This window comes from Cervus canadensis, chromosome 6, assembly GCF_019320065.1.
Source record: "Cervus canadensis isolate Bull #8, Minnesota chromosome 6, ASM1932006v1, whole genome shotgun sequence".
NCBI classification, from domain to species: Eukaryota; Metazoa; Chordata; class Mammalia; order Artiodactyla; family Cervidae; genus Cervus; species Cervus canadensis.
The window spans coordinates 38,573,210-38,597,044 of NC_057391.1; the positions used below are offsets into that span (position 1 = coordinate 38,573,210).

At 40.2% G+C, this 23,835-nt stretch overlaps 2 protein-coding genes across 8 annotated transcripts in view; one reads left to right on the forward strand and one right to left on the reverse strand.

Annotated features, from left to right (window-relative positions):
- Positions 1-3,986, reverse strand: part of TMEM87A (transmembrane protein 87A) — a 39,644-nt gene extending 35,658 nt beyond the window's left edge. For 2 of the 3 annotated variants that reach the window (XM_043471573.1, XM_043471572.1), the window contains exons 1-2: positions 3,779-3,922; positions 2,437-2,497 (exon numbers count right to left, since the gene is read on the reverse strand). In XM_043471573.1, the coding sequence (XP_043327508.1) occupies positions 2,437-2,497; positions 3,779-3,922 (205 nt within the window). Of the gene's footprint in view, positions 1-2,436; positions 2,498-3,778 lie in introns of all 3 variants that reach the window. The other variant, XM_043471574.1, reaches the window with a different exon arrangement.
- The window catches only part of GANC (glucosidase alpha, neutral C), a 64,660-nt gene continuing 44,668 nt past the window's right edge, over positions 3,844-23,835 (forward strand). For 2 of the 5 annotated variants that reach the window (XM_043471566.1, XM_043471569.1), the window contains exons 1-6: positions 4,090-4,333; positions 4,700-5,007; positions 6,339-6,401; positions 8,314-8,422; positions 17,161-17,288; positions 23,129-23,311. In XM_043471566.1, coding sequence (XP_043327501.1) covers positions 4,979-5,007; positions 6,339-6,401; positions 8,314-8,422; positions 17,161-17,288; positions 23,129-23,311 — 512 coding nt within the window. In that variant the 5' untranslated portion in view covers positions 4,090-4,333; positions 4,700-4,978. Of the gene's footprint in view, positions 3,969-4,083; positions 4,334-4,699; positions 5,008-6,338; positions 6,402-8,313; positions 8,423-13,623; positions 14,373-17,160; positions 17,289-23,128; positions 23,312-23,835 lie in introns of those variants that run through there. The other 3 variants (XM_043471567.1, XM_043471570.1, XM_043471571.1) reach the window with 3 other exon arrangements.

Below are 23,835 nucleotides of genomic sequence, written 5' to 3' on the forward strand. Positions count from 1 at the left end.
GAGCTTTTCTCACCCCGTGGAGGGACCTATGCTTAATAGTTTCTTTTGTTAGCATACTGTGCTTAGGATGTTCAGAACAATCATGAGCATTTTTTACAATAGGAGCATACATTTATCAAACAAGCCAGAATGCCAGCAAAAGGGTTTGAATTGAAGCATCTCCTTCATCCCTGGCCCCTTCATAGGGTACCAGCGTCTAGGAGATTTATTAATTAGGGTTTTAAGTTGGTCTTTAATCAGTGAAAGAGGAACAGGAGAGCTCTCAGCAGGCAACACAAGAATCTGCAGCAGGGCAAACAAGAACAACAGCAGAAAAGGGGGGAGGATACAGGGTGGGGTAGAGGCCGAGGCCAACCTGGAGGGTCCCTTGTATCCTGAACGGCCTTGTGTGTCAGGTATTTTCTTCATGACCTCGTCATGGGTGGGATCTCCCATAATGGCTCCCAGCACTTAAGAGAAGCCCCAAGGAACCTCATGAAATCACGTAAGTCTCACATAACTTATTAAACATAATTTGGTGAACAATATCCTAATGAACCAAAGCGTAAGTCTGAAGACTTGGGAGTCTATTAGATTGTCAACCTGGGGGAAGTTAGTATTCCCTTTTATCTTCGTTCCAGCAGAAAATGAAAAAACATACTAACCATGCCTACTTTGTGCAAATGTGACAAAGGTAAACACAACTATACCTAGGAACCTACTTTTGGTTCTTAAGAAGCACACCTAAAATTACAATTTTCTCCTTTTCTCTGTTTGAAGTGGTCTTCTCAAACTAATTTTTAAGTGGCACAGTTTTATAAGGCTCAACTAAAATACACAAAAAATCTGATGTGTTGAATAGAATTTATGGAAATGCTAAAAAGGATACTGCAATCTTGTTATGAACTACACAGAAGAATCAGAGAAGGAATTAATCAAATAAAAACCAGTAAGAAAAATCCCCTAGAAAGGAGATTTGCAGGGAAATATAACTGCAAAAATACTACTATTTATGTTAAAAGACATAGAATTTTAGGGGGACCATGCCGCAAGGCTTGTGGGATCTTAGTTTCCCAACCAGGGATTCCACCCTGGCCCTTGGCAGTGAAAGCTCAGAGTCCTAAACACTGGACCACCAGGGAATTCCCAAGACAGAACTTTAAATGAATGGCTTTAAGAGACACTGAAAATGGTCCTGCCAATTTCAAGGAAATCTATAGTATACCATACCCACAAAAGCATAAAATCAGAGACAAGATTAAGTATAAGAAAACACAGAAGTAATAAAGTGAAAGACAATTTTAAGCCTCAACTCCTCTAAAAACAAAGCAGCATCAACATTTCAAAATATGCAGCTTGGCTAAAAACCACTACAAAAACCATTAGAACAGAACACAGGGAAAAAGAATCCATACACAACAAAAGGACAGACTAGCACACAGGCTGTCAGGCTATTCCCAAAGACAAAATACTGCTATCCCTAAAAGCTCTTCTTTTCTAATAAGAAAACCTCACAAGAAAGACCAGCGTGTCACAGTAGGTTTGATTTAAATCAAACTTAAGTCATTAGCCAAGAGATTATATTTTCATGAAAACAGTATATTGTTCACAGAAATTCTACCTGACCCCTCCATCCCACTAGATTGTAAGCTCACTATCTAACACTTCCTTTCTAAAACAGTGCCTGGCACATAATATGTGTTCAATAACTACTTACTAAATGATTCAAAGAATAAAATCGGATATCCAACTATGATGTAACTTTGCACTTTCACAAGGAGAAATATGCAGAGGAACATACATGGATGATCTGGATTTTTAGTCCTGATCTTGAAACGGAGCTGCCCATGATCATGCATTCTCTAAAAATAAAGCCAGTTTCAGAAACAAAAGGAAGCTTTTCTTTAATAAACAATGGGGTATTCTGGATTCAGATACATCGGCTTTCCCACTGGACAGACTGGTTTTGTTCTAAATAATCCCTATTTCCTGGTAATTATCGTTGAGCTTCCTCTTCCAAAGATACAAGTGGTAAAATACTCCTTCTGCAAACAAAAGCTTTACTGAACATATTTGTGCAGAGCCAATGGTCTGACAAACCTAGGTCATGTGTCCAATAAACTTCTAACAAGCACAAAAAAGCAAAATCAGCAGTTATCTCTGTGACTCAGAACAGATTAAAACCCATGCAGTCAACCAAAACAACTTGTCTACTATATACTGCAAACACTAGAAAAACAAGAGAAGAAAATAAAGTTCACAGAAGTAAGTATTCTGAAGATTATTCAGTGAAGGACCTTAGTTACACTATATAAGTTTATACCTAGGTAGTGCTGAACTATTAAATTTCAGAATTTATGTTGAGTGTCAATTATCAGAGGTAGAAAATAGGTAATTTAAAAGTTTAAAGATCACTCAAAAACTCGAATAAAAACTTCATGAAATGCAAAAACTCACATTTCAGGAAGATAGTGGTATTTTTGAAGAGGATCTTTCCAAAACTAAAATAATTTTTCGCCTGCAAAGATAAAGGAGAGATAATTAGCATAAGAATCACTTTAATTCCAAAGGCAGAATATAACTGAAACAAAAACACAAATTTATAAAATGTTGAAGTTACTTTTCTTAACACACACACACACACAAGGCATCAATATCCTTCCGTTTAGTAAAACCCAATCATAACAAAACTGCAGGATTTTGCTGCTTAGTACAGAGACGTGATTTTTTTCCCCACAGGCCATGAAGCAAGGACTCTAGAAGGAAGGCTGCTACAAATCCTAACCTAACTTCAATCTTCCTGGAAGGTATTTCTTAATCAGTTAATTCCCTTTACTCACTAATCACCATCCAAAATAACCCTTCAGTGCTTCAAATAAACTATTCTATATGCCGAGAGCCAGATTTAACTATCAACCGTTTTACAAACATGTAAATACCTAAAACTGAGAGCCTGAAGATCACAAAATGACCAAAAGCTGTAATTCTTGCCATATCAAAAACTCAAATAAGATTTAGGTACTATGACCAGTGAGCAGAGCAGGACAAAAAGGCCACTGTGGTTTTAATAAGACTAATGCTTTTTGGCATTTCCAGCCAGCACCTGATTTGTCGGCTCACAGGACTACAGTTCTTACTCAAACGGGGTTTCGAAAGGGTGATAAAAGGCAGAAAGGATCAACCAATCTAGTCAGTTGTCCTTAAGAAAGACTAACTTACCATAAGAAATTTTAGCATACTGTTTATTCCGTTTTGAACATTCTCATGTTAGAATACATCATTTTAAATGCCTAGGCTTCCCAATTACATGGCAAAGCTTATATTAACCATTTCAAAGTCCAAACGAAATCAACCAACTTCGTAAGTAGAACTATCCATTAACAAAAAAGTGAAGAGAAAAAAACAGAAAGATGTCTATTTACATATACCTCTCATCCAACCCGAGGTCACAAGATTCTGCAAAACTTCAGCTGCAAGAGAAACCATTCTCCACCTACACATCAAGTTTACACGTCTCCAGTCTGTCAATGAAAAGTTCTCTGACTCTGCTAACAAGAAACCGATCCACAGCCACTCTCCGCTCCAGAAATGACCCTGACATTCCTGCTAATCTACCCACAGAAGCGCAGGGCTTCCCGCTCCAGGAAGGTGAGTCCCCGTTAAGGCAGCTACACCGACGCTACAGGCAATCCCACCCCTTTGGAAGCGGACTTTTGTGGAACCTTCATGGACCCCTTGGGCCGCCGTAGCCCCACCCCTCGTTCCTCCAGTCTCAGTTGCTCCTGAAGTGAACACTCACCGACGGTATCGGAATGTGCCACTTGGATCGCCCGGCAGCAGCGACAGGTGCCGGCCCTACACTGAAAAGCGACAAGGGGGACGTTCGAGCGCCTAGGAGGAGAAGAATGACAGGCACCACCTGAAGCCACGCAGCCACCGCCATCTTCACACCCGTGGAGTGCCTATCGAGAGCATTTCGCCTTCTTCCGGTTCGTCTCGCCCTCTTCCGGCTCCGCTCTGGGGGCGGGATCATCCGGGTCCTCACAACCCCTGGGGGCTTGTTTGTTTTGCGACTCAGTGGCCCCGCCCTCAGGCAGTCGTCACGGCTTAGTGTGAGGCTTAGGACCTACTGCGCATGTGTCGTCCTGTCATACCCTGGTCACCTTGGATTGTTAGGATGATCGCCAAAAGCTACCACTGAGTCTGTCGGCCCTTCTCTGTCCTAGCCCTTAAAGGGTTTGGGGACCAGGGAGGAACACAGTGTGGCGTTTGGCTTTCTCCTCCTTCCGTTCGTCCCAGTCCTCGTCCCTTCTGAGTCAAAATCAGCCGCTGGGGCCAGAAGTCTGGGAAAGCCGTAAGTCTGGCTGCTTATTTAGCGTGTAGTAGTGAGTTCTTGGTTGCCAGAAGTATTTAAGCAAACACTGGAGTTTGGCAGTAGTGGAGTATAACCGATTCCTAAAATAGATGGTGTAGTCGATAACCCCTTTTAAAAGCCCCTTCTAGTCCAGAAGAATATGATGTAGCGTTTGGCAGGAAAACATCAACCTCCAGCAACAACCGGCTGGCACTTCCTACTCAAAACTAAAAGTCAGGAGAGGTCAGGTCAGTTTTCAGTATCTGTGGCGTGACCCTCACTGAGGTAGATGTGCGGAAGCCTCGCTGCAATCCCGCAGGCCAGCTCCACTTCCAGGTTCTCACGCTCTTGATTTTCATCCTCTAGGGTTCTTTGAGTACACGCCTCCTCCGATGCAAAAACCTTTTTCGGTTCCTAAGGAAGGGAGCTCGTCACCAACCACTCATAACCAAGAAAAAATTGCCAAATAAATCTCTGTAGAAACGCTAGTTGGAGTCTAGAAATCCCAGGAGAAAGTGTCGATTTGTCACTCCTTAAGGACCTGCAAGTCCCAGAAACTTGGTGGTGAAGCGCTGGTTATTTAGAAAGACTGACAGTCTAAAAGACCTCCTGAAACTCGAGACCCTGTGAGGTGACTGGGAAGCCATGGAATCAGCTGAGAAAGAGGAAATCAGGTAAAGGTCCAGTGGTCCCGCAGGGACTGACTCCAGGGTCCGCAGAGGCAGGGGATAGAGAGTACCGGAAAACAGCATTCTGGATTTGAAGATTTTATTGATTGATTGATTGCATATCTTATTTGCCTGTTTTATGTTTGTGTACTTAATTTCTATCTTTCTCAATTCCCCAGGGAGTGCTTGCTTGGCAGCACATATACTAAAATCAATTCTCCAGGGAATTAATTGATATTAATAGCCCCTTATGAAATACTTGCAGGATGGTTAACAAAACTGTGATCGGAACTCTTAATACATGAATTTCAAACATGCTGCTTTCCAAGTTCAGCTAAATACACCTCTTCCTATATCATTGCAGAGTTCATTCTTCAAAACTGAAAAGAGATTGCAAATTTCTCTAATCTTTACACACTTGATTAAAAGAAACAGTGACAGAGATTGAGTCAGTGAACAATTTGATTACTTCCGTGATAAACCATGGCCAAGGGTATTGTCTGGGCTCATTTTCACAATATTTTGAAGTTGGTGTTCAGTCATAGCTTCCTACACAATCATGGACATGCTTATTACAGATGTGTTCATTATGTGTCTCCATGAAAAATCACTGTGGTTTTATTTCTTTACTTAGAGCCAGTAGTTGTTTTAATTGGTATATATTAAACACATATACTGAAGTATATATACATCTTGATCATGTTCTCTTCCAGAAACAGCTTTTTTGGAAACTCAGTTTTAAAAAACATTGGCCCCTAAATTGTCAGCATCATTTTAAAAAGCAAACGATTTTCCTTCTTCATCTGTTTGTATGCTTATTCTAGCACCTTACACATGCCTCTGTTACAGCATTTGTCAGATTGATTTATGATATTGGTTAGGATCTCAAAGAAAGCTTGAATACTGTCCTTCACATGTTCCTCACAGCCCAACACTAAAAAAGAATATTCTGAAAGTACTTTGTTGAATAAATAGGTGGGAGGGTTGTTTTTATTGGTTTGGTTTGAGGTTTTTTGTTTTTACTTCTTCAAATTTTATTGTATTACTCATAGCCTTCAGTCATTATTTTTAAAGAACCCTTTCTCATAAGTGACAGTGCTTTTTTTCTTTTGCTTTCAAAGCAATCCCAGAGCTTCACGTTTTGTTGTCTACCTTGGGTGGTTTACAAAACAATATTGTTCTGCAGCAAACACATTATCGTGTTATGTTATGGCCTTGACACAATTTGGTATCATAGTGATTTATGTCCCATGTTTATATTATAGTTAGAAAAGGTACAAAAATTGGATTCACACACCCAGTGTAAAACAGATTTCTTAAAATGTCTTTTTATTTAGTGTTGAAGATGAAGCTGTGGATAAAAACGTTTTCAAAGACTGCAGCAAGATTGCTTTCTACAGGTAAGGAGAGGAAGTGTATGACCTAGGCAAAACAGTTCTGAAAATATTTCGCAATTGATGTTTATTAAATTTTTGAGAACTGATAGACTTTCTGAGGAAAGAGTCAATTAGGAAATTCAGTGATCAAAGAGTTTATAGACAGGAGACTTTGACTTTTACTACTTTAACTTACCCTTGTATTATTTTATAATTAATATGTTACTATTAATTATAAGTAATTATATTGTATAGTTATATGTTATAATTAACATTACTATGTTAATAAAGCCACTTTTATTTTTAAAATCAGTGTTTTTAAACTAATATTAAATTTTTGAATCTTTGAAGAAATAATACTTTTACATGGTTCAAAAATCAAATACTATAAAAAAGAAACACATTGAAGAGTTACTCTCATTCCTGTCCCCTTTCACGCCGCTCCACACCTTCCCTGTAAGTAACCAGGTTTATTCATTTCTTATTTCTCTTTCCAGTATTTCTTTTAGTAAATGCATATATTCTTTTATCACAACTATGCTTACACCATATAGCTTTCTATCTACACATGTATGATCAGTCACTCAGTTGTGTCTGACTCTTTGAGACCCCATGAACTCTAGCTTACCAGGCTTTTCTGTCCGTGGAATTTTCCAGGCAAGAATACTAGAATGGGTTGCCATGTCATACTCCAGGGGATCTTCCTGACCCAGGGGTCGAACCCATGTCTCCTACCTCTTTTTTTCCCCTGTTTAATAATTTATTCTGAAGAGCTCTGCAAGAATACATGGAGTTTGTCCTTTTCACAGCTGTATAGTATTCCATTGGGTAAATTATATTATAATTTATTCAGTCTCTTTCCTCTTGCTAGACTTTGGGTTGTTTTCAGTCTTTTGCTATAATGTCACTGCCACAGTGAAAAGCTATACATATCTCAGGACTTCCGTGGTGGTCCAATGGTTAAGACTCTATGCTCCCAATGCAGGGGGCATGGATTCAATCCCTGCTCAGGTGATCCCATGTGCCATATGGTATGGTGTGGCTAAAAAAAAAAAAAGAAAGAAAGCTATGCATATGTCATTTCCTACACATGCAGGTCTATTTATAGGATGAATTTCCAGAAGTGGGAATTTAGGTCAAAGAATAAATGTGTTTGAAATTTTAACTATTACTAGGTATCCCTCCATAGAGATTATGTCATTTTGTACTCCCATCACCAATATATGATTGCCTGTTTCCCCAGAGCCTCAACAAATATTTCTTTAAAATCTTTTTTTTTTTTTTTTTTTTAGTGTCTGCCCCTATGTGGTCCTAACACTGAAGTCACCAAACATATCATACAACTCTTCAATTTATTCACACTACTGTAGAGGCAGAAAAATCATATCATTTTAGTTCTATAGTGAACTCCTGGTCACCTTGTCAAACCACTAGATTATATTGGATTTCCACTAGAATTTACTAATAAGTTTCTATTAAAGTGTACATTTCATGGAAAGAGGGAGAGAAATCAATGAGCTAACAAATGTCACCTATGAAAACTGCCCCTTGGGATTGATATCCATGGTAGGCCAGTGGTTAAGACTTCATGTTCCCAAAGCAGGGGACACTGGTTCAATCCCTGGTTGGGGAACTAAGATCCCACCAAAAAAAAACTGCCCCACCTTCTCAATAAAGGGGAGAAAATACCATCCTTGAGCAGTGTTATGGTGAACAATTTTACTAGTACTCTTTTATTTTGTTAATTGTATTAGCACTCTTATTAATTTTATTAGCTCTCTAAAGTACTTCTATTAGTGCTTTATTGAGGTACTAATATATTGCCTGTGCCCAGTTGACTTATTATTGAAGTGAATTTTAATAACTTCCACATGGTGATATAGTCTTTTGGAGGCTGAGTCACAGATCATTCTCAGGCATCTGTATATATCTGCAGGCGTCAGAAACAGCTGCTCTCCAAGAAGTCTACCTATCGAGCATTACTGGACTCAGTCACAACAGGCAAAGACAGTGCCAGGTTCCAAATCATCAACGAACCAGCAAAGGTGAGAAAAAATATTTTCTACAGAGAATTCTTTGTTTCTATATTTATTTGGGTTGAATGAAGTGAATTTCTACAAAGCCTAGTTAAACTATGTTTGCTTCAAAAATAAACTTTGTGAGACAAATCATGCTATCTCTTTACTATCTACACAATGTTATTTTAAAAGTAATATGCCTGTCAACATATAGATTGCCTTGTATCAGATGCTTTCTTAGATGTTTTACAAATATTATTTCCTTTTAATTAATCTTTAGAAATTATCTAAGAGGTACATTGCATTGTCCCCAATTTTTAGATAAGGAAATTGAAGTCTAAAAGACCACCTGCCCAGAGTCATAGTTAGTAACCAGAATTTTCACCTGTGACTGTAGACTCTGTCACATACCTGAGCTCTTTCTATCACGGTTAACACAATTTATACTTAAGCAAGGTCTGGATTCAGTGACTGTCCAAACCTCAAAATGTGATTGAACAAGAGGAACGATGGTATCTGCCGTTGAGTAAGTCTCAAATGTTCCCTTACCCAAGCTGCTTCACTCACAGATCACCACAGTTCTTACATACTGAAACATCAGAACAGCGTCCTAAGTGCTTTTTCTCATCTGTTGGGCTTGCACACTACTTCCCATGGGCCAGTCACAGAGGAAGTGCTGTGGGCTGAGCTCAGAAGTGTGGTTATGCACAAGTAGCTGATGATTCCAACTTGACCCTCACTTCAGATCTTTCCCCATCTTCTAAAGGTGTCCTCAGCTTCTAAGGCCTCCCAGACCAATCTGGTTTAATTGGTAATTCACTGAAGAACATAGGTAAAGACATGCAGTCTCGGTGCCATGACAGCATAGATAGTAACTCCATCAGCTAACAAATCCCAGTTCTGCGGAGCAGACCGAGAAGACATCCCCACTTGCACTGCAGCATTGTGAGCAAGCTCCCTGTGGTGCTGTCACATGTTGTATAGCATTACACCAAGGAATCTCCTCAGAGAAGACAGAACCAAAACTGCCCCACAACGTCAGGGCATTCCCTGTCACATTTAACTTACCCTTCCCTTGTAGCTCAGTTGGTAAATAATCTGCCTTCAGTACAGGAGACCCGGGTTCGATCCCTGGATTGGGAAGATCCCCTGGAGAAGGAAATGGCAACCCACTCCAGTATCCTTGCCTGGAAAAATCTCATGGACATAGGAGCCTGGTGGGCTGCAGTCCATGGGTTCACAAAGAGTCGGGCACAACTGAGCGACTAACACTTACTTACACTTAACTTAGCCAGTGAAGTGAAGTGAAAGTGTTAGTCACTCAGTCGTGCCCAACTCTTTGTGAACCCATGGACTATAGCGTGCCAGACTCCTCTGTGCATGGGATTCTCCAGGCAAGAATACTGGAGTGGGTTGCCATTCCCTTCTCCAGGGGATTTTCCCAACCCAGGAATTGAACCCAGGTCTCCTGCATTGCAGGCATATTCTTTACTGTCTGAGCCGCCAGGGGCAGGAGTAGCAGTGGCACAGCGAGGAAGACTACTTTCCATATGAAGTTATAGCGATTTTAGTCATTTCAAAGATGTAGAATCTTCTGACATAACTTTCTTGCCTGAATTCAAAACAGGGGCTGGAGTCATATCAACAGTTCTGTGTTCTCTGTCACCACTCCCTGCTCCCAACTTCTGGTTATGTAAGGATGCATTTGTGGTAGCAGCACACTTTGTTCATTTCTCCTAACTACACTGATGGGATGGTTAGCCTTTCTTCAAAACCTAGTGCTGCTTCTTATACCACTCATCTCCTTCTAGAGGAATTTCCCCCCACCCCACTTGGCATCTGTGAGACCTTTGAGTTCACAGCTCATGGTACCCTCAAAATCATAGTTCCTTGACTACTGATCCAAGTATCCCAAACTTGGCATCCTTTTGTAGCCAGGTTTTAAAGGTTTTCATGGGAAAACATGGGATAGCATTAATTTATTTCCTAGAGAACCAGCCACCATTTGCATGTGGTTTAATAGCCAGTACCCGGCCAGGACCCTGTATTCAGCATCAGCAGAAGCAGCTGGATCCAGGAAATGCAAGGAGTCCACAAGAGACCTTCCAGGAGTCAGTAGCCCTAATACCATCAGCCAGGTTGCTTCCTTTCACATTTTTCCTGTCACTTGCTCTTTTTCCTACTTGTCTCCAATGTGTGGCCCCAGAGAGCTGCAGCTGTCCTGAGGTCAGGGCAGGAATCCCTTTCCATTCTCGGGGAGGTTCAGTCTGCTGAGCACCTTAACAATCCATGTCTAGGTGACACATGCTGAGGCAGAGTATATTAAGGCACTCAGAATACCAATGTGGGCCAAAGCGCAGCTTCTCAATGCAGCTCCATGCCAATGAAGTGAGTGGTGGACCCTTTTACATGGCTTCTTAGAAGACTATCAGTGAGTTTCTTTGTACACACCTCTTTTTGGATCCTGAGCATGAGGGACAGTGCCATTCAGGTCAGGTGCTAGAACCAGAGCCCACCAGATCTGTATGCCTTCAAAGGAAAAGAAGCTGTAGTCCAGGAAGACCCACGGGAGCTTAGCACAAGACAGCATGTGATTCAAAAGGGAGCTGAGGAGTCGGACAAGCAAGGGCAAGTGATCTGGGATGTCAACAGCATGGCTCCCAAGACTAAGAACTTTGAGGACCTCGTGGAACAGACTCCACGTTCAGTTATTGGAATTAACAGGGCTGTGCAGGAAATCCACACACTCTGATCTCAGGCAAATGCATGCAAGTGTATGTTTGGGGAGATCACCCTCAAATTCTGAGCTGGACTTCATTTTAATGTATTTTTAATGTCCTCCTTGTCACTTAGAATTGAGATGACTAATAGGAACTTAAGGTTTTGTACCCTCTCTGTTTGTTAGGGACAACAAGGATTCAGATAGTAATTTCTAAAGTTGTCTGAACCTTGTGTCCTGCTCACTGCATAGTCAGGGAGCCACCACTAGTGGTTGTTTCTGGGACGAGATGGATGTTTCACAGGAGATTTCAATTAGGATATGGTATGGCTATAGTCTGGAGATTTTTTTAAAAGCTGCATACATCCACTTGTTCAAAATGATAGCTTTTTACTTCAGGTTCAGAGAGACAGAACCCCAAGTCTAGGAGGATCATATTCAGCTCACAGCTGCAGTTCTCAGATTTCACTGATGAGGCAAATGCAGCCCTCTTAGTGCCTGCCTACCCCACCCTATTAAAACTCTTAAAGCAATAACTTTGTTGTCAATGTCTGTTGTTAATTTTTGAAATTTTTCTTCTCAATTCCTTTCCCCAACCTGCCCCTTTATAAGCAACCAGGAGACAGAACAAAGGTTCATTCAACCTTTTTCAGCTCACACTGTCATAACACTGGGTGTCTCAACAGACATTTCTTTCTCACAGTTGTGGAGTCTGGAAATCCCAAGATCAAGGTTCCACTTCTGGGTGTCACCTCCTTTCTGTACAGTTGATCCTTGAACATATAGGGCTTAGTGGTGCCAACATCCCCATGCAGTGGAAAATCCAAGTATAATTTCACAGATGGCCCTTAATATACATAATTTTGCATCTGCAGGTTCAACCAACCAACGACCACATGGTACTACAGTTGTGTTGTTGTTGGCCTCCTCACTCGGCATGTGGGCTCTGGGGTCTTAATTACCTGACCAGGGATTGAACCTGCACCCCCTGCAGTGGTAGCATGAAGTTTCAACCACTGGACTTCCAGGGAAGTCCCTGTAGTATTTATTATTGAAAAACGATTATTGAAAAAAAATCCATGTATAAGTAGACTCACACAGTTCAAATCTCTGTTGCAGGGTCAGCTGTATATTCACATGGTGGTGGTGGTTGTCGTTCAGTTGCTTAGTCATGTCTGACTCTGCACCTCCATGAACTGCAGCACGCCAAGCTTCCCTGTCCTTCTCTATCTCCTAGAGTTTGTTCAAACTCATGTCCATTGAGTCAGTGATGCCATCCAACCATCTCATCCTCTGTCGTTTCCTTCTCCTCCTGCCCTCAATCTTTCCCAGAATCAGGATCTTTTCCAATGAGTCAGCTCTTCCCATTAGGTGGCCAAAGTATTGGCTCTTTAGCTTCAATGTCAGTCCTTCCAATAACTATTCATGGATGATTTCCTTTAGGATTGACTGGTTTGATCTCCTTGCCGTCCAGGGGATTCTCACCTCAGCACCACAGTTAGAAAGCATCAGTTCTTCGGCTCTCAGCCTTCTTTATGGTCCAGCTCTCACATCCATACATGATTACTGGAGAAGCCATAGCTTTGACTATACAGACCATTGTCGGAAAAGTGATATCTCTGCTTTTTCATAAGCTGTCTAGGTTTGTCAAAGCTTTTCTTCCAAGGAGTAAGCATCTTTTAATTCCATGGCTGGTGGAGAGAGAGCTTATTCTCTGGTCTCTTCCTATAAAGGCAGTAATCCCATCATGACTTCACCCTCATGACCTCATCAAAACCTAGTCACCTCCCAAAACTTCATCTCCAAATGCCATCACATTGAGGATTAAGGCTTCAGCATATGAATTGGAGGGCTGGATGAGGCAGGGGTGGGTTGGGAGAAGGGAGAAGATGACACAATTCAGTCCTTAGCAAACATTAAGTTCCTGGGACCATAATATTACAAAGCAAACTGAAGTGTCACCAGTGTGTTGCTTCTAAGTCAAGAGCCCTAGGTCTTTAAGAAAAGCTGGTTGCAGGTTCAAATGCCTAAGTTTTCACAGAGGGTCTTATTTCTTATGGTATAATAATCAGTATTTGACAAAGAAGCTTCCAGAAGAAAACCTTAAAGGTGTTATCAGTAAAGCGTTGACTACTTTTTTAGAACTCCTTTTTCCCTGCTATTACTGATTTTTTACTTTCAGTCAAAATTTGACCTGGATTGAGAAACAGAGAATATCTACTCTTGTGACATCAGAGAAGGGAAATTTATGTTGTCTTCTGAAAGTGAAAGTGAAGTCAGTCAGTTGTGTCTGACTCTTTGTGACCCCATGGACTGTAGCCTACCAGGCTCCTCCGTCCGTGGAATATTCCAGGCAAGAGTATTGGAGTGGGTTGTCTTCTGAGTATACCTAAAAAGCACTGTTAGCAAGGCTATTTGGAACCGACCTATGTCTTTGACCTATTTTATGTTGCTAATTTTTGCTCTTTTATGACATAAATGACCATTTGGCAAAATGTTTGCTTTGCAGTCTATTTGCAAATTTTCACCAGAGACAACACTTCTAGCAGCTTTTACAAGAATGCGAAGAAATCTCTGAGCACCTCCATGAAATTACCCCCTTGACTCTTCATCTAAGCCTCATGAAAATGAGACTTTGCCTAACCAGCCACCTCCTCAGCTGATGAGGAACAACTGCCACTTGTTATCCAGGATTATTTCTGCAGAAATGGCCAGGAACAGGCAAAATAGTTTGGAATCTATCTAAGCAATCAGAAACACACCTGGACAGGCTAATTGTCCTTGGAGACAGACTAATATCCAGTTTAACTTGCCAGTGTTCTCCGTAGATCAGTGCTTACGATAAACCAATTGGCTGCAACTGAGGAAGGAGCAATAAGTCCCCTACAGCTATTTTAATGTACTCTTAAACCATTCTCTGAATCCTGGGAGGTCTTGACCAATAGCTGAGAAAGGTCCATGCTCACTCTTCTAGGCCTTTTACGTTAGCTTTCCTTACAGTGTAGTAGAGAGACCTAGTGCCAGAGGAAAAGCAAGCTCTACCCGTCAAGGAGTAGTTGATGAGGTCACAATTTCCCTTGTTAATACCCACCACCATTTAAATACGTCTTCTAGGCCTCTTCTGTTAACTCAGTCACAGTCTCTGCTATTTTTTATTTTTAAATTTAATATAAAGTTTATATTTTTTAAAATTTAATAAAATTGTGATAAATCTGCTGCCTGAATATACAAACAAAGCTGTTTTTACCAGTGATTTTTTATAATTTGTCTATTTTTTTTCTTATAACCAAAGAAATAAAAACTAGACATATGGATTGCGAACTACCAGGTTTTATTTTTATTGAGTATGGGAGAAATAAGATAGGAAATGGGAATTTATACTCTCCAAACTACAGAGGTGAGCCTCAGTGAAAAACCAAGTAGAGATTTGGAGTACTAAAATGAACTTCCAAAATGTATTCCTTTCTCTGATAATTTATTTCACTTTCTCTGGTAGGAGAGATTTACATATCTTAAATGTTTCTAAGGGAGCAAAACCCATGCTGTCTCACCTTATTTAAAATGTTTAAAAGTTTTATGTTTCTTATTTTCCATAAATCCATCTTGCTGCAATTTTTATTGCTGTTATCTATGTATTAACACTAAATAATTCTGAGTTTAAGCAATGTAACTTCTGTAACAATGTATTTTTCATCATTTTAAATCATTAATAGAGATTCAATAATTTATTTGGATATTATTTTAAAATAAATGTCCAAACAAGTCTCTATAGAGCAGGAATATTTAGAAATTCTCAATGTTTTAGATAGAAGGATATAACATTCACACCCAGACTTTTTGATAGCCAAGTTTTGGTGGAAGAATTGGGCAATACCTGGCAGTTAAGAAGCCCCGGAAAGTGGTTTATAAACTGTCATCCACAGAGCCCTGAGGTTTCTGTGGAGGTGTCTCAGGACTCAATGCAGGGAGGGGAGGGGGCTCAAAGGTAGAGGCTCTGAGCTTCTTTCTGCTGTCTTCAACCCAAGTAGCTTTACTTATTGGACTTCTGAGAGTCCACTACTGTTAATTTTTTTAAGCCAGTAAAAACAGATTTAAGGTTTAAGGAAATGAATCTATGTTGATGATAATAAGGAACATGTTGATGATAATAAGAGATAAGAATGAACCTGGATATTGACCTTGAAAAGGGTTACCTATTGGCAAAATTGGTTTGCTCAAGTTAAAATGAAAACAAAATGGGGCTTTAACACTGATATATGGGTTTGCTTGCATAAGATCATTTGGGAAAAGCAGGGTTATTGCTATTTTTTCTCATATAGTTAGGATTCTTTCCTAAGCTGTAGCCTCAAGAACAGAACATACCAGAAAAGTCTCTGGTTTAAAACATAAATTTTTAAAAGAAAGTTATTTTACTAAAAATTGGAGGATCTCTGAGTGCATAAACTGGATTCAATATTTGTTAATCACACATAGGCAGACAACCTGTGTGCCCTCTGCTTAGGATGTTCTTGCCCCATTTTTGCCTACCCAGAGTCCTGCTAATTCCTGAAGGCCCTGGTCAAGTCCTTCTTCCTCCAGAGAGATGCCCCTGACCCCTCTCCTTACAGTCATCAATATTCCCCTTCCTTGTCCTGGCACAGCACTGTCCTTGTCCTGACTCAGTACTTATCATAAAATACTTTATAGTTACTACATACGTGTTCCATCTCCTCTAAATTGCACTCTCCCTACGAGTTCAGCCATCCTTTTCACAGCATTCAGCACACTGCAATATTAGATTCCAAATAAATGTTAGCTGAATTAAATTTGAGAGACTAGTGGAAATATATGTCTAATTTGGGAAAGAATACATAATCTAATAGGATTTCAGTCTTACATTTGGACACATTTTCAAATCTTAGAATCCTGATGGCACACTTCAAGTAAATCAGATATACAAAAGAACATTAAGCATATAAGCAGTATTACGTATGATTGGGGGTGGAAGAAAGGGGGAGGTATTGGTCAAAGTGTACAAACTTCCAACTATAATATGATGAATAACTTCTGGAGATTTAATGTACAGCCTAGTGATTGTAGCTAATAGTATTCTATTATATACTTGAAAGTTGCAAAGAGAGTAGATCTTAAATGTTTTCACCACAAAAAGGAAATGGGGAAATGGTAATTATGTGACTTTGTGCAGATGTTAGCTAATGCTATGGTGGTGATCAGTTTTGCAATTTATAAGTAACAAATCAAGGAGTTGAACAACAAACGTACACATGTCAATTGTTTCTCAATAAAGCTGGGGGAAATAATTACTGATAACTACTGCATCATAACCCTATTTTATAATACGAATGTCTGTAAAAGAACTCACAGCCTATTTACCACTTATACCTGGTCACTCCTCAGTGTCCTATTACTGCTTAGGTGCCCTGACTATTTCCTATACTCTGAAGAGGCAAGGTTCCAGTAACATCATTTGGGGGATTTTGTTTTGCTTTGTTTTTGGTTTTTGATGCTGATTTAATATTCTCCCGGTTTCCTATATCTTACTTGCACCACATCATACCTGTTCTGCATTACCTCATGCAGCCTACCCTTCTTAGCTCTTCATTTAACAGACATTATAGTAACAATACATGGGGCTTCCCAGGTGGCTCAGTGGTGAAGGATCCACCTGCCAATGCAGGAGAGTTTGATCCCTGGGTTAGGAAAATTCCCTGGAGGAGGGCATGACAACCCATTCCAGTATTCTTGCCGGGGAAATCCCATGGACGGAAGAGTCTGGTGGACTACAGTTCATGGGGTGGCAAATAGTTGGACACGACTGAACAGGCATGCACGCGCACAGCCCTAGAAAACATAGGAGGTATTTGTTTCTACTATAGGTAGAGCCAGGCAAGTACATTTATAGACTGGAGAGCCTTTTCCTTCATGATTCCCACTGTTCACCAGTTAGCTTGCCCTGTAATAACGTAAACATAGTTTTCTAGTTATTGTAATTTGTAGAACTGACCTAGGTAAGCTGTTGAAACTAATCTCATGTATGTGTTCCCAGGTTCCACTCCTGGCTGAAGTTTGTGGCATAGAGGGAAATATTTTCAGACTTAAAATCAATGAAGAAATACCCTTGAAACCTAGATATGAAGTTCCTGATGTCCTCACAAGCAAGCTAACCACTGTAAGGTAAGCCAAGAAACATGCTACCTGGAATATACCCTCAATATGTTTTTCTATCATACCTTGAGTAGCAGCTTTTGTTTGAGTCTCATATTTTGTGTTTCAAAGATACAACCATTTGCAAAGTTAGTTTTCAGTTATTTGGGAATAAATTTATCCATTTAACGTTATCCATTCTGTATTCTCTTCCTCTGCCATTTGACTCATCAGTACTTATTAATGAAGAGAAGTAGAGCTTCTGATCTCTTCTCTCCTCCCCACAAAGTAAAAAATTTGTCAACCAGACCCTGGGAGCAAACAGAAGAGCTATTTAATTGACTCACTCAGATGAGCAGCAGGGCCCCAGGGATTGAAGGTACTAGCTGAACTCCCAATGCTTATAATCATTTATACAGTTAGACAGACTCACTTTTAATTAACAGCAGTCTCAGAAGTCTAACATGTAATTTGACTTAGAGTCAGAGATAAATTAATAATAAGTTTCTAGGTGAAAAAAAAAAGTCTTTGGGGATTAAAGGGTTTTTCATGTACCTGCAGAATCTGCCTCAGTTCTCAGCACATTTTCCTGTAATATTTTAACTTGGTTCTGTCTGTGGGTTTGTTATTTTCTTTGTATCATTTCACTAAGGGAATATGACATTATGCCAGATGCTTTAATTTTCACTACATCATTATTATAGTTTTATGTGGATTATTTTTCTATGAAAATCTAATAAATAGTTAATAAATTAAAAGGGTAAATTAATCCAGCTATGGTAAACTATCATAAACTTAAAATATATCACTGAGTCATTACAATATGCCAAGAACTTAGGAGACACATGTGCACCCATGGCTGATTCATGTAGATGAATGGCAAAAACCACCACAATATTGTAAAGTAATTATTCTCCAATTAAAGCAAATAAATTAAAAAAAAAGAAACTATTCTCAAGGCTTTGCAGTTTGGCAAATGAGAGTGTGTATGTGTGTGTTTCTTCTTGGTCACATTAGTTTTTACTCTCCTGGATGATTCATTTTACTAGTAGATCTTTAACATTTTTACATCTATGTTCATAAGTAAAATTGGTCTGTAGTTTTCTTTTTCTGTGGTATCTTTGCCCAGGTTTTGGAGTCAGGGTGATATTAGCTTTGGGTAGTAAATATGTTATATTAGTTTCAGTTTTGCTTCTATTTCAACCTCTTTCTAGAGGGCTTTTGGCTACTGTAGTAACTAGAAAGCTAAAAACTGCATTTCTCCATTTCCCAGACTCACATGTAGCTAGTTTCTGGTGTATTTTAGGTTCCATAGAGTTATCTTGATCTCAGAACTGAGTTTCCCATTTTGCTGGTATGCATTGGCAGCATGGGGAAACAGTGGAAACAGTGGCTGACTTTATTTTTCTGGGCTCCAAAATCACTGCAGATGGTGATTGCAGCTATGAAATTAAAAGACATTTACTCCTTGGAAGGAAAGTTATGACCAACCTAGACAGCATATTCAAAAGCAGAGACATTACTTTGCCAACAAAGGTCCGTCTAGTCTATGGTTTTTCCAGTAGCCATGTATGGGTGTGAGAGTTGGACTATAAAGAAAGCTGAACGCAGAAGAATTGATGCTTTTGAACTGTGGTGTTGGAGAAGACTCTTGAGAGTCCCTTGGACTGCAAGGAGATCCAACCAGTCCATCCTAAAGGAGATCAGTCTTGGGTGTTCATTGGAAGGACTGATGCTGAAGCTGAAACTCCAATCCTTTGGCCACCTGATGTGAAGAGCTGACTCATTTGAAAAGACTCTGATGCTTGGAAAGGTTGAGGGCAGGAGGAGAAGGGGATGACAGAGGATGAGATGGTTGGATGGCATCACCAACACAATGGACATGGATTTGGGTGGACTCTGGGAGTTGGTGATGGACAGGGAGGCCTGGCGTGCTGCAGTTCATGGGGTTGCAAGGAGTCGGACATGACTGAGCGACTGAACTGAACTGAACTTGGCAGCTATAGAATGACTCTATATATATAGAATGACTCTAGAGCCACTAGTTAGGGCAGTGGTTTCTTAATCTCTGGATTGCATCTAAGATGGCATGATCCTGGAGTCCAGCCATTGCCACATTAACTTCTCTTTACCCAACTTCCTGTTTCCAGCTGAGAGAGAAGTTCTGTTGGTCTACAGTTATGTGGTATTGTCCTAGGGGTCATTACTGAGCACTCAGCCAGGAACCAGCTACTTCAAAACTTCCATGCCATTGTAAGCTCATAATTTCCCCATATTAAGTCATTTCCTTTCTGCTTAAAATGGCCAGAATTGTTTCCGTTATCTACAGTTGAATCTTAACTGACATAATTGTTGGTATCAGAAATGAATATAAACAACAGATCCTCAAGGATTGAAACATGAGCTTAATTAGCTGATCTAGTTGGATCTGAAGGTAGTGAGGTTTTCATTAGACAATGCAATATTAGTGTTTGGGGCTGAACACTACCCTCCCCGCAGACTCATATGTTGAAACCCTAAGTCTTTATACCTCAGAATGTGACTGTTCAGAGATAGGGCCTTTGAACAGGTAATTAAGTTACAATAGGGTCATTAGGGTGGGCTCTGATCCAGTGTGACTGATTGATGTTCTATAAGAGGAGACAATTAGGATTCAGGTAACACAGAAGGATGGCTTTGTGAAGACACAGCAAGAGGATGGCCATCTGCAAGCCAAGAAGAAAGGCCTCAGAAGAAAGCAAACCTGCTGACACTTTGATCTAGGACTTCCAGCCTCTAGAATTGTGAGAAAATAAATTTCTTGTGTTTAAGTCACCCAGTCTGCGGTAGCAGCTCTAGCAAACTAGTGTAACTAGCAATAAACCACAGCATTCTCTGGCAAAGTCACTTAAATTACTACTTGTGGTCACCTGAAATCAAGTGCCTATTGAAAGTGTGGCTCTGGCAGACCAAGTGGTGGGGCCACAGCATCACCCGATTGTCATACAAAATTCAAAATGCTGAGGTGGCCAGGTTGTTACTAATTTCACTGAAGAACTTAAAGAGAACAATAGTTTCAGGCTTTTAAATTCTTAGCTCAAGATATTGTCAGAAACCTAATAGGTTTCTATGACCATCTTACACATCTCTTATATGTATAGAGTCCTTGTAACTACAGAGTACTTGTAGCTGAAAGTCAGATACAGGGTTAGATTCTATGGTTTGCTGAATTGAAGTGTAAGTTGAATTCAGAGCTTTATCAGGTCTATGAATTTAGGGCATCAACTGTGAAAAGATAGGACTCCTCAAAATTGAATAGCAACATCTGGGAAGATTTGGATAACTCTGAGTACCTAAACACAGAATTCCACTGAGCCTCCCAGTTCAGCTAAAGACTCGCCTTCTCCTCTGATGAGGCTGGCATTACCTTGCTGGGACACTCCGTGTTGACCTCACCTGAAATATACTATGCCACGGGATCCCAGTGCTCCCTGCGCTTCTCTCCTACTGCCTTTCACTGCCTCCAGATCCACTGTCAGAGTCAGACCCCAACATACCCAGGGAGCCAATTACAGTCGAACCCAGGAGGTACCTAAAGAATTAGAAGATTTTATATTGGCAAAAACCTGGGAAATAGGCATGGTGATGGTTTCTGAAGGACTCCTAGACTGGAAGGAAGCAACATAATTTTAGGATCATGCTAAATTTACTGAAATAAATCAGAGAATTCAGATTTGATATGCTATCTAGGACAGCTGAAAGAGGTTCTAATTATTTGCTTGATTGGCTAAGTATAATCTGTAGAGTCAGCTATGGATTCTGCTGAATGAAGCTGAGATACCAGAAATTCCTTGGCACAGTGTAGAAGAAATAATTCATAGACTTAGAGAAATAGAAATGTTGAAGTGGGTATGTCATATGCAGCCACCTCATCTAGCCCCTAACTCTGTTCTCCAAAGAACCCAAAAGACACTAGTCTTCACTGAGAAATATATTGGTGAGGTAACACTTGGAAAACATTATAGTGAGTTAATGTCTTTTCTGAGCTAGAGACGATGGTGGAAATGGTACCATTAAAACAGGGTCCCTGGTTTCAGTGGAGATGATGAGACTGTAAATAGCAAAGTCAAAGTAGCAGCATTTAGTTGTTGGAGACAAGGTGGACAATTTCCTTAACGTGCAGCAGGGCCTGTGTGGTACTCAGAATGGCTCAACCCTCAGGGCAGTGAACAATATGTCAGAGTCCATTAGACTGAAATAGATGGGCTAAAGTCCTACTTGATAGACTAATCAAAAGAATTCTATTTAGATTTGATAAACAGTGAGACACAATCTCTCAATCAATGGAATTAGTTTCCAGAACCCAAGCATCTTACTTGAGGAGAAGGCCTAGAACCCATGGAGGAGGATTTTGCAAGGGTATAATAAGATTATAACCTGTCCCTTTTAATCCTCCCTAAAGAGACCTGTGACCATTTACCAGGGTAACTATGCACTAGAAAAAGAAATATCTAGACCTAGGGTTTTAAGTGCTGCCTCTGAGCTTACATAACTCCTGGGGGATCTAAAACATCCCAGAAGTCTACCTGTCAACTGGGGGCTGATGGAAGTCAGGTGATAAATACATAAAAGTTTGACCTTTCCATCTCACTGTGGACTGAATGGATAATAACCCAATCTGTGTTATTTCCTCAGTTTCTGCATGTATGGTTAGAATGAGAGAAGGAAAAGAAAAATGTTTAAATTCTATGCACCAAAGTGTTTTCCTAGACTGTCCAGACCAAGGTAATAATAATGGTGATGATCAGTTCAGTTCAGTTCAGTCGCTCAGTCATGTCTGACTCTTTGCGACCCCATGAACCACAGCACGCCAGGCCTCCCTGTCCATCACCAACTCCTAGAGTCCACCCAAACCCATGTCTGTCGAGTCGATGATGCCATCCAACCATTTCATCCTCTGTCATCCCCTTCACCTCCTGCCCTCAACCTTTCCCAGCATCAGAGTCTTTTCAAATAAGTCAGCTCTTCGCATCAGGTGGCCAAAGTACTGGGGCTTCAGCTTCAGCATCAGTCCCTCCAATGAACACCCAGGACTGATCTCCTTTAGGATGGACTGGTTGGATCTCCTTGCAGTCCAAGGGACTCTCAAGAGTCTTCTCCAACACCACAGTTCAAAAGCATCAATTCTTCTGCATTCAGCTTCCTTTTTAGTCCAACTCTCACATCCATATATGACCACTGGAAAAACAATAACCTTGACTAGACGGACCTTTGTTGGCAAAGTAATGTCTCTGCTTTTGAATATACTGTCTAGGTTGGTCATAACTTTACTTCCAAGGAGTAAGCGTCTTTTAATTTCATAGCTGCAATCACCATCTGCAGTGATTTTGGAGCCCAGAAAAATAAAGTCAGCCACTGTTTCCACTGTTTCCCCATCTATCTGCCATGAAGTGATGGTACCTGATGCCATGATTTTAGTTTTCTGAATGTTGAGCTTTAAGCCAACTTTTTCACTCTCCTCTTTCACTTGATAGTCAACATTTACTGAGCACTTACTATGTTCCAGGCACCGTGTGATCTCATTTATATGTGTGGTCTCGTTGAATCCTCAGAAAGCTATGTTTGTTCTCGCTTTTATCATTTCCACTTTACAGATGAGGAAACCAAGAACTGGAAAAGATTAACCTGTCTAAAGTTACACACCTAGTGCATATTAGAGCTATGTTCAATCCAGGCTTTCTGACACCAAAGCTCACACTCCGAATTACAGCTTTCCACTGCCTTGTCATGCTATGTCACATGAATGTTGATTTACTGATTTGAACTGAGACTTGCACTGAGCCACATAAACTTAGAACAATTTGTTTTTCTCTCCCTGCCTTGTTTTCCAGGCTGACTTCTTGCCCAGGGGATACAGGCAGTCTGGTGTTGGCAAGTGGAAAAGGAGATCTGAAGTGTCACATCACGGCAAACCCATTCAAGGTCGACTTGGTATCTGAAGAAGAGGTTGTAATGAGCATAAACTCCCTGGGCCAATTATACTTTGAGCAGCTGCAGATTCCTCCCAAGCAAAGGTATTTTTGCACATTACTTAATACATATAGAACTTAAAATCTGATTGTGACTATGTCTCCATAGAAAATTGATTTTTTTTTTATTTGTTAGAATATTGTTCTGAGAAACTTCATCTTTTCACCTGTACAGACTAATGCAGGCTTGATGACAAAAGTTATTCCCAGACATTTGCAAAGGTGGTACTCTTAACACATCCTATATTTTTGACTGATGACATTCTCTACCCTACACCTTCTAAAAAAGGACCCTGTTAACTTGATAAATGTTAATGTGAACTAACATCTCTTCAGAATTTCACTTTATCCCCCTTACAATAACATGAGTTACCTTAGACTTGAATAGTTGCCTAGGAATTTTCTGGAACCAACCACTTGATTAAAGCTGTTTGTGTGTGGGTCACATGAATTGGAAGATAATTGTAGAAGGAGATTTTTCATCCATTTTTACCAATATTGTTTTTAAATCCTCCAGTCTATAGTACTATTTTTATTCAAATAATGAACATCTTACATGAGCTTCAGAA